At 45.6% G+C, this 11204-nt stretch overlaps 1 protein-coding gene across 3 annotated transcripts in view; it reads right to left on the bottom strand.

The window, feature by feature from the left end:
- The window catches only part of BRD8 (bromodomain containing 8), an 18997-nt gene extending 8127 nt beyond the window's left edge, over positions 1 to 10870 (bottom strand). For 2 of the 3 annotated variants that reach the window (XM_019535349.1, XM_019535348.1), the window contains exons 1-11: positions 10836 to 10870; positions 9505 to 9554; positions 9216 to 9240; positions 8073 to 8195; positions 7734 to 7814; positions 7411 to 7475; positions 6583 to 6719; positions 5971 to 6186; positions 3818 to 3962; positions 2886 to 3095; positions 2192 to 2472 (exon numbers count right to left, since the gene is read on the bottom strand). In XM_019535349.1, the coding sequence (XP_019390894.1) occupies positions 2192 to 2472; positions 2886 to 3095; positions 3818 to 3962; positions 5971 to 6186; positions 6583 to 6719; positions 7411 to 7475; positions 7734 to 7814; positions 8073 to 8101 (1164 nt within the window). In that variant the 5' untranslated portion in view covers positions 8102 to 8195; positions 9216 to 9240; positions 9505 to 9554; positions 10836 to 10870. The remainder of the gene's footprint in view (positions 1 to 2191; positions 2473 to 2885; positions 3096 to 3817; positions 3963 to 5970; positions 6187 to 6582; positions 6720 to 7410; positions 7476 to 7733; positions 7815 to 8072; positions 8196 to 9215; positions 9241 to 9504; positions 9555 to 10835) is intronic. The other variant, XM_019535350.1, reaches the window with a different exon arrangement.
- Between the last annotated feature and the right edge of the window lie 334 nt (positions 10871 to 11204).

Genomic DNA, 11204 nt, shown 5'->3' on the forward strand with positions numbered 1-11204 from the left:
ACTCCAGGTGCAGCCTGACCACTGTTGCATGGGGGTGGGGTAGGGGGGTGGGAAATCACTTCCTTGGACTGGGCTTGTGATGCATCTGTGGATGCATGACAAGGTGCGGTTAGCCTTCCTGACTGGTTCCCCACATTGATGGCCCATGTTTATCTTGGAGTCTATAATGACTCCAAGATCCTTTTCTGCCTCTGTGCTGACAAGAAGGGAGTTCCCCAGCCTGTAGGTATGGTGCTGGTTCTTTCTCCCTAGGTGCAGTACCCTGCACTTGAGAATAAGATGGGATTCAATACTGACATCTGTCCACCCCTGTAATCTGTCCAGATCCAATTGCAGCCAATTCCTCCCTTCTAGCGTGCCCACTTCTCCCCACATCTTAGTGCAAACTCGCAAATGAAACAAGGTACTTTTCACCCCCTTGTCCAAGTCGCTGATGAAGATGTTGAACAGCACAGGCCCGAGGACCAAGCCCTGTACTGGAACAGCCAAACAAAAGGCTTTTCAACACCCAAAATGACAGGGCCCCAGCACCAATGGCTGAAAACATTCTTACTCTTAAACACAAGCTAGTTGGCAAAGCACTCAGGCCTCTCCAGATGGACTTGCTTTTAAGCAGGGGTACCAGAGACAGGGAAGAACACACATTAACTAGACCCTTCTACCCACAGTGCTGCAGCAGTCATATGCTGCTGTATATTCTCAGCTGGACAATTCCCAACTTTGGGCCAGTGTATCAGGGAGCATTACCAGGAATTAGGAATCCCCTCAGTACTAGATTCTGGGGCCTGTCAGGTATTAAGTGAACCAGATAAATAGCCACTTGCATGCTGGCATGGGCCAAGTGAATCCTGGCAGGGAACCTCCAAGATTTCAGAGACTGCAAGGCCACTCAGGATACTGTGATCATCTAATCTGGCCTCTCAATCTCACTTGACTATGTTCGTATTGAGCACAAGGACTTTATTTTTAAAGGATTTTAATCCTCAAGTGCAGGGGTTGGCAAGCTTCTTCTAACCATGAGCCACTCCTTGAGACCCTGGCTGGCACCACAATCCACCCATCCCTTACTATGCCCCAGCTGCTCCTGCTCTGTACAGAGAAGGATTCCCTGCTCCCTTCCCCAGTGCAGCCTCTTCTGCAAAGATGTGGTGTCGGACAACTTAGAGTGACTAATTCAGTGAGCAGAGGCTGCATTGTAGGGGGAAAGAGTAGCCCTCTGCATGGAGCTACAACTAGGATTGCAGGGAGGGGATTAGCTGGCCATTAGTAAAACAAGGAACTGCAGAATTCAATGGTTAGGCTGCAACAGGGGATCAGCTTCCTATTCATAAAACATGAACTGGATCACAGGCCAGATCTAACCTCTTCAAGGGCACCAAGTTTCTGTCCCTTGCTCACAAGGATAATCTGTTGCATCTCATAGGCAGAGAACAGGAGCTGGACTGAAGCATCTCTTTTAGAAAGATCTCTAATCTCATTTTGAAGACTCCAGGAAACAAGAAGTCCCTTGGCTCCTCTGGCAAGCTGTTCCCATGTTTAATTAACCTCACTGCTAAGAAAGTATACCCTGTTATTGGCTCCCAGATGTATTACCTTGCACTTGACTACATTAAAAAGCATATTTCCTTGGACCATACAATTTAATCAGGTGATGCATACTATTCTGTAGGTTACTAATCCTCATTTATTATCCCACCAATCTTTGCTCTCCATTACATTTAATATTTTGTATCACTGTATTGTTAAAAAAATATCACTTAGTTGTTAACATATCTAATATTAAATATGCATAGCAGTATTTTAAATATTTGACTTAAAATATTTAAAAGCTCTGAACTAGAAACAGCTCCATTCCTTGAAATCATCCTCTTAACAGCTGAATTTTGAGATCTGTATCTGAGCCAGTTTTTAATTCATCTAATGTACCCTGTTGATTCTATAGAAAAAATGAGTTCTTTTTAAGCAAAGGTGACATGCTGCTAAGTTGAAATGTTTTGGAGAAATCCAATTACAGTATATCTATATAGTTTTCTGTGTCAACCAAAGGCTAAGACAGAAGAAAGAAATAAGCAGCTGAAGATCTGACAAACAAGAAATAACTAAGCCTACTTGTGGGAAGTAACTAACACGACTGAGTTAATGAGATTTGGAGACAAAAGCAGCTAGTGCCACAGGCTGCTCTAGCAGTTACCTTGTCCTCAATGATGGCTATAATATCCCCAACGGTCTCAAAGTCCAGCTCTTCCCCGGTGTAGGAGACTGCAATGTCCATTTTCTCAGCCAGATCCAGGTCTTCTTTCCCATCCATGCTGTGATCTTTGGAGGGCCCTGCAGCACTGCCAGCCCCAGATGCCAGGCACTCTTTCTTGATCGAATCAATGATCATGGATATTTCACTGCTGTCCATAGACACTGTCACTGTGTGGGGATCAGACACTGCCTCCATGGAAACACAGGTCTCTGGCTGGCTCACTGGACAAGGACAAGCATTGATACCTCAGAGACCAACTGGGTGAAAGCCCACAAGCATTGGGGTCTACTGGCATGGAAAAGATCAGCCATACAGCTCAAACAGCCCGAGCCCACCCACAACTCTTTGGCCTAGAAGGATAAAGGCAAACATAGGGTATTGCACTCACTCCCCTATCAGAGAGGAAACTGGGACTTAGGCCTTCCATCAAGTTAAGGCACCAAAACATCAGCTGCCCCACCTAGCATACCCTCTTGCATATCCCATTCCTCCGTGCCTCCCAGAAGCCTGCCTCAGCCACTGCCTTGGAGTTTATGCCCATGCTCCCTCACCTCACCTCCCTGTCTGTCAAGCCCAAGGGAAGCTCTGCTTAGAAATACTACATGGCCCATGAGGGTGTAGTTCAGGAACGCACCTGTCGCTACACTTTCTGGAGTTGCAGCTGGTGGCACAACAGATGGTGCTGACAGCGTGGGCATCATGACAATGGTTGCCTGGGACACAGCCTCTACAGGGGGCGGCAGCAGTTTAGCTGGAGGTTCACTGGCAACAGCAGAGAAGGAAGCAAGAGGTGTGGTGAACTGTGCAGGACCAGCCTCTAAAAGCCGGGAAAGTGTAGGAGCACCTAACAGAGAGTACAAGAGGAAAAAGCCATGTGAGGAAGAAGCAAAAGCCACAGACCTCTACAAAGCATCCACTAGGTTCTTTATACACAGATAGCTCTCCCATAACCAGGACACTACAAATCACCTACAATAGCAGGCCACCACACTGGGAGTCTTGCACGAAATATACAACTCCCTGATTGGGCAATCTGAGCCAGAACCACATAGGGATTATAGGGATGCCACATGCTTAACATAAGAGGTGTAAACACTACGCCACACCTGCAGATACAAATGTTCTTCCCATGCTCATCCCCCCAGAATCTTGGGACTCAGTCACTGCTTCCAGCAGGAATTTATTAACCACTTGGGCCAAACAGAGAAAATTAGACTTTCATGAGAAGAATGAGAACATCCATACTGAAGAATAAAACATATACAAAGGGCATAAGCCCTCATGCTGCAGAGGGCATGAGAAAAATCACACCTCATCAACAGGGGGAAAGCAAAAAACCTCCATTAGGGGAAGCTGTTTTATAACTAACTGCCCACTGCAGAAATTCTTGCACCTTCCCAGAACCATTAAAAGAGCACGACGAGCATAAAAACTACTCTTGGTTTTGTTTCAAGCAGGACTCATTGGAACTGTAAGTGCCATTACAATAGACAACTAGATTTAATGACCAAGGCTTCCAGCATTTCCAAAAAGAAAGAACGTGAAAGGAGAGTCTCCACAAGTTACCTGAGGCAGCAGGAGATGCAGGGACAGCACCAGATGCCAACTGCATATCCCCACCATGCAGCACTGGAAGGACACTTCCTACCTCCAGGAGGACTCCAGAGCTGTTCATGTGACCAGAAGCCACTGCCATATCACTTTCGCCAACCTGTCAAAGGAGATCTAGATAAAGCTCCTGGAGATATGGTCGCACCAGTGATTCACAGGTAAACACATCTTCATTAACACGTCCACCAATCTGTGTCTGAGAGCTTCGTTTATGCTTTTTGCCTCAATGCAGTCCCTGCCTGACATCACAGGAAGACCTCACAAAGTCATCTAATCCTGCTCAAGGTGGAACATCCCTAACTAAATCATTCTAGCAAAATGCCTGCCCAACCTGCTCTTGGAGATTTCAAGAGATGGAGCCCATTCCACTGGTTGACCATCCTATTAGTCAGAAAGTTCCTTGTCTCCAACTTAAATTTCCTCTTTGTAGCCTGAGCCCACTGTTCCTAATCCTGACCCTATGACTAGAGAGAAAAGCCACCCCACCCCATCCTCTCTAGTTACCCTTCAGGAAGATGAGGAATGTTACCAAAGCCCCCTTCAGCCTTCTCTTCTTCAGACTAAATAACCCTAGCTCTTTTAGCCTTTCCTCATAAGTCATGCTTCCCAAGTCTCTAATCATTATTTCTGCTGTTCTTTGCTGGAATCTCCTATCTGCCTACACCCTTCCTGAAGTATGAGGCCCAAAACTGGACACAATACTCCACATGAAGCCTCACTAGTACTGAATAGAGCAGAAGAATTACTTCCCCTGATTTGAAAGTGACACTCCTGGTAACAGAACCTGCTATTATGAGATGCCTTATGCCTGCACCCAACATGGTGAAGCAATTGCTGAGCTTCATCTGAAATGCAGTTGCCATATGGCCATTTCTTCTGGAGTAAGACTAAATGCATAAATTTGCTTCACTTCATTCTGATGCCTTTGTCTATGCACCAGAACATGATTTACAGGTGTCAGCATGTTTACACACACAACCTGCCCTGATGGGCAAACTGAAGCACTGAGAGAAAAAGTCACTTGGTAAGATTGCTCAATGAACCACAAAGAGCTAAAAATAGACGTAGAATGGCACTGTTAATGCAAGGAAATCCCCATACTTCCCAAACAGCCATGGCCCTAGTCCTGCCACTCTCACATCTTAGTATGGCACTGTACAGGGTCCAAAGCATGAGCTGCGCTTCTGCTTCAAGGTGGAACTTGGGAAGCAGTGGGCAAGGCAGTTGCAGCACTAACCTGACAGAGAAGCTGGTCAGACACATCTACAGACACATTTTTTTGGCAGCTAATATTCTCCCAGTTTACCAAAAGCCCCCAGCCTAACTGGCTAGGGTGGACAGTAGTCAGAAATTCCTCAGGATAACATATATTCAACCATAAAAAGTTATGCCAGGGGCCATGGGATATACATGGGATATAACTGCTGACTCCCATGTTCAGAAGTGGAGTCAAAGTTCTGAAGGGAGTCAACACTCCATTCGGGCGGGGGGGGGGTCAGTCCACCTAAGACCAGAACTTCTGAGGTTAAACTTCACTAACTTCAGTAGGACTCAAATAGCATTAGCAATAGCAGTGATTCTAAAAGCTGTCTACATTAGGGGCATGAGTAATTAGTGGCTAAGTCCAGGAAAATGATGAACTCCTTTGAATCATGATCACATTTTTAAAGTAAGAGGTATTTTGTTTATCTTCCTGATCATAACTTTGCTGAAAATTGAAATCCAACATGTAGTTGGCATGCAGATAAACTTCAAACCAAAGGAAAATAGCTGCAAAGAAAGCCAGATCTTCACAAGGTCTGCCCAGGGGTCCTGCTCACACCCCTTCCTAATGCTACCTTACTCACTGGTGGAGTCTGCAACTCCAACTCCTTACAGCTCAAGGGAGCTAATCCGTCTTCAATGTTGTTTGATCACTTCAGCCCTGAATTCCCAGTAGCACGAGAAAAACAGTCCACCTTTGTGGCTTGTAAGGATTAGCATTAAACTTGACTAGATTCTCATAAGATCTGGGTGGTTTCTAAATATCCTTGCAGAACCCATTTCAGTGCATGTCTGAAGCAGAGATTCATCAGCATTTTTGTATATATGAGCTGAGAGCTCCGTACCAGCCTGGGGCTTGTGGGCAGGAGACTGCCCTTCTTCAGCAGCTCTGAGAGCAGAGGGGAAGGAGGCGGAGTTGCTTTCTGTCCTAGCATCTTTTTCTGGGGTGAATCATCAGTGACTGGGGTCATGGGGGCATCCAGGGAAGCAGAGCCTGGAGGGGTGTCAGGGATCCCAATGAAGGAGGCAACTGGGGTGCTGGGCAATGTCCCTGGAGTTACCTGAGAAAGAAAAAAACCACACTGTTCAAAGCCAAATCCTTACTATATGGACAATCACACTTGGTTCTTTTCCCATGGCCACTGACCCAGCATACCCCAGGCACCTGCTCCATTCATTCGCTATGTCTCCACCCTTTCATTCCCTGCTCTGCAGGGATACTGCCTCAGCACGCAGAAGACCCTGCCTGCCCCACTGCAGCGAAGTCCTCTGCCCCAGGCACCTGCTCAGCAGACATTCAAGGGAACTTGTACCCCACACATGACAGTGCACACAGGCCACAATACAGCACTAAGGTTGGAAAAACCTGCAAAAAACAAGCCAAGGGTCCTCTAGAGATGTGCAATGCCTCACATCCCCAGCAGGCTTCCCATGTTCAGCACAGGAAGCATCCTTACCCCAGGGCTGGCCTCTTCCACAGCTGGCTGAGACAAGTCCCCCAGAGCATAGTCCCCTCCTGGGGAGGTTGAACCTGCAGGAGAGCGAACCATCACACCTGTTAACCTTCGTGGCGGGTTCTTAACTGCCTGACGAGCTGGAAAAGAGAACAGAAAGAAAGTGAGACGCCAGGGCTCCAGGCTGATTAGTTTCAGGGAGTTAATTCTGTTTCTGAACACCAAGTTAAGAGGATCTCTATACAGTCGCCTAGTCCTGGCTCCTGCACCACCGCAAGGCTGATCCTCCATCCCTACCGAGTAATTGCTAATACCTTGCCTTCAAACCTCCCTGGAAGAAAGGTCTGGTCTCTACAACCTTCCAGGGCAATGGTTCCATGCTTAAACTGTCCTAAGAGCTATGAAGCAGGTTAAATTTGGAGAACAATTTTTACCTGTGGGAGATTCAAGCAATAATCTAAATTTTGCCCTCAGTGACTAGTAACTCAACCCTGACCCCTCTAACATCTCTTTACAGACTATTACCTTGCTTCCTTTTTCCTTTCATTCAGAAAGAATGAATCCAACTTTCCACCTTGCCTTGAGACCTAGGTACTAAGACCTTTATTCTGTTCACTCCCTTCTTTAAACTGTCTTAATTTTGCCTCCTTGCACTTTGGCACTGAAAACTGAGTGCTCCCCTCTCTATAACACCCATATACCAAGAAGAGTCACCCTTGGTCCTTTTGCCTTCAGCTCAGATCTGGAATCAGCTTTAAATTTGTCCCAAATGTTTTTTCTCAGTAGCAGCTCCTGTGTGGGGAGGAACAAGCAGGCAAAGTTCCACCTTACCCTGATAAGCAGCATCAGTAGCCTTCTTCTTCACCTCTGCCTCCTCCTCTTCCATTTTCTTCTTCCTGCACAAAGAAACAGGGTCCACCATGGTCACACAAATCCACCTGGTGCCACTTCATAAGCAGCAGGTCAAACACCCAGGGCCTTCATCTGTCTCTGCTAGCTAAGGTTCAATTAAGGGCATTACATCCATCCAGCTTAGTTGCTTTTCTTAAGCCTTGCAACAGAGTGGCAAGAGAGAGAAGACTAATTCTCAGAGCCTTTGGGCTTGGTTTTCTCATGGGAAAGTGCAATAAAAAAATAGTAAGATAACAACCTACATCATAATCTCGTTGCACAGGTCCTCCAGCCTGTTATCCATGTGCCCAGTCTGAATCAGCTCTGCATCTCTCTTCAGTTGCCTACAAATAGACAGAACTACCTCAGCTATTTTACAACTGAGTAACTGCTCCAAAGAGGTGGTTAGCCCCATTAGTCTAAAGACAGGCAGAACGCATGGCAGGGTGGTACCCTAGAAACTAAAAAGAGTCTTTAAGGTGTCACTTGACCCTACACCTGCATAGCCGCTCCAAGTGAGCCTCCTGTTCCCTACAATTTTCCCTGCCAGACCTCTTCCTTCAGAGCAATGAGTGTTATACAGACTTGCAGACAATACCAACCTGTACTTCTCCTGTGTCTCCTTTATCATTTTCTTCAACTCCTCAACTCTTTCTGCTGTCAGTTTCCTCACAATGACATCTTCCACAGTTTCCACCACCTCCCCCTTTTCGCCGCGCTTTCTTCTACAGAACAAGAGCCAGAAAACAAACATAGGTACCAATCATAGGAACCTCCCCAGTCCTCCTGAAAACAGCACCAGCTGCCCTAGCATCTGCCACATGTGTACCTCCTCCCCCTCACCTTTTCCCAGCACTAATACTGGAACTTACATCGCCCAAATCACTTCCTCGTGAAAAGTCTGCCTAGCCAGATTCCTTTCTGATAACAGTTTAGGAGGTGTGGGAAAAACCTGTAACGGACAATTCTACACTAATTTTCACAGAGCAAATGCCTTTCTATACTCATATGAAACACGTGTGGTTACTGACCTAGTCCAGGAGTATTTGCATTCCTGTCAAATTTTTACCCTAGTTAATTCAACTTTAGAAACAGACTTTTACTATCCATGTCTACATATAATCTGTCTCAGAAGCCCATGTCATAGTCATTTATGCATAGCAGGGACATAAATACCACTTTCAAACATTACAAATTTCCTTAGGCATCAATTACCAATGCCCAGATTCGGAGCAAGAGATGAACACTGCTGTTTTCACTGGTACAAAGCTAGTGTCCAGGAGATGAATAGAGTTTCATTTGCGCCCCCCTTAACAATCCTCAAATACTGCAGGTACATAAAAAGCAACATAAAATATTAGCTCGCCTGCTCATCATTCTTACTAGCTTCTATTCTGCCAAATTTTCAGTATTCTGAGCTGTAATTTTAAGCACACAATTTTTGGTTTATAAGTTTAACTCATTTCATTTTAAGATTTGCTGTATAAAAAAAGAACAAAGCTATTCTAGTATGCAATCTATGTCCTTTTAAAAATAAGCTATTTTTAATAAAGCAGCACTTTTATAGAAATTACCACACACTATGTCGCCTCTCTAGCTTCCACAAGCCAGCAGTCTGAGAGCTGTGCTGGGAACTGTGGCCTAGATGCTTCAATACCTGTAACCCATTGGTTCTGTGATGAGTTGTAGGAGTGGTGTGAATGAGCACTCAGGATAGCACAATGACCAGTTCTAGAACCACTTACATTTGAAATGGTCCAGTCCTTTGATCTAAGTAACAAAACATACAAAAATGAGCAAAATGCTCTAAGTAATATCACCTACTCAGCATCTCCTGTTAGGTTAGGTGGTAATTTCAAACAACGCCCCTACTCTGCTCACTTTCCACCCCCACAAATCTGGCATGACTAGATTTCTCTGCCATGCCTGTGCCTCTTTGCTCACTAATGGCAAACGCACTGCCTGATGCACTGATGACACCTCTGCCCCGCCAGAGGTCCTGCAGACATCACATGCCTCAGCCTTTGCACTCACTTGGGAGTCTCTGTGGTCTCCAGAAGTTCCGAATACTGAGATGCGCAGTGCTAAGGAGAAGCAGAGGGAGTTAGAGCACAAAGAACGGTTAATGCAGCCAATTCAGTTTACTGGCAAAGCGCTTGGGGGGGCGGGGGGGATCCGGGTTCCCTCCTCTAACAGCCAAGTATCCTTTGAGCATGTTTCACAGGGACAGAGCTGCATGAGCTGGAGTTAATCTCCAAGACCACAAGGGAGCCCAATGTAGTAAGGCTTGTTCCCATTCAACACTCTGCTCCTATTCATACTATCCTGTCAGAAAACATTTTTTCAACAAAAATACTAAGCATCTTAGAAGGAAAATAGCACTAGTGTACTAGTATGGGAAGCAGCAGTGGCTTCCCAAGCTGCTGCGTACCCAATGTATCTATAAGGAGGATCAGCTAGCACCATACAGAGTCAGCCCTGTAATGCCAAATAAAAACTAGGAAAGAATAAATTAAATTAGAGAGGTGACCCCACAAATCAACACGTCCTCCCCTGGTTTTCCAAGATCCTGATCTTTGAACAGTCATACTCCAAAATATCAGTGCTAGTTATAGAACAGGTTGAACACAACACCACGCTTAAAATTACAAATCTAAACTATGATTTCAAATCAACAACCAAAAATCTTTGATTTAAATAATAAATTTCAATCTCATTTCCATTTATATTGTTTAGCTATTTGCACTGAATGAGTTGAATAAATGAAACAGAAAAAACACCTCTTTTCATCTGCAGAAGACTTGTACAACAGTTTGGCTGACACTGCAATAGACTCAAGGCCAGGTGCTCAGACAGTGACTTCCACAAATTTAAGGGTACTGGATATAGCTGTGTTGGTCTAAGGACATTGGGGAGGGGGGGGGGGAACGACACAAGGCTCTTTGGGTCAATCCAATATCACTCCATCCAGGAAGAGCACAAACCATCTGCAGATACTTCCCCAGCCTGACAAAGGGTGTTTGTGCCCAAAAGCTGGCTTCCACAAATTTAGCAATTTTACTTTCTTTGAAGTTTGGTAGCATGCGTGTAATGTGTTATCTCTGTCTAATATACTTTTAACAGATTATATCAAGCTTAAACCATAAACAATATAATTTGTTTTATTTTCACATATACTTTCATATAAATTTTAGTTTTGGAGAAAAATGATGCAAAGCTGTTTGAAGTTTAAATTAAAAACCTTATTTAACATTTTAAGTGACCACTTTTCTACTCCTCTACTCAGCTAAAACTGGAGTCCCTCGAGCAAGAGCTCCCTGGCAGCGGAAAACGGACTCTCTAGGGCTCAGCAGCCAGCACCTTACCTTTTGAGAGAACCAGTCAGGTGGACGGCCCGGCTCTGCAAAGGGCTTGATGGCCCTGCTGACTGACACCCTGCAGGGAAGAGGATGTCGGTGAAGCCCAGTCCTGCCCTCCTGTCCTTGCCAGTACGTGCTCAAGTGATACTGGGCAGCTCCTGCCAAGCTGAGAAAGCTGCCATGCTTACAACAGCTTCCCTGCTAGCGGCTCTATTTGGTGAGCTGAAGATTCGTCCATTTGCCCAAATAAAAAGAGCCAAGACTCAACTCCTGCTGAATGACAGTGGCAAGCCAGGTCCTAGGTTTTCTTATCCCGGCAGCCCGGCTCCATCCCCGTCCTCTCCCGCCGCAGGAGCCGCAGCCCGCGCCCCCGCG

Source organism: Crocodylus porosus, unplaced genomic scaffold (assembly GCF_001723895.1).
Source record: "Crocodylus porosus isolate Cpor-Errol unplaced genomic scaffold, CroPor_comp1, whole genome shotgun sequence".
NCBI classification, from domain to species: domain Eukaryota; kingdom Metazoa; phylum Chordata; order Crocodylia; family Crocodylidae; genus Crocodylus; species Crocodylus porosus.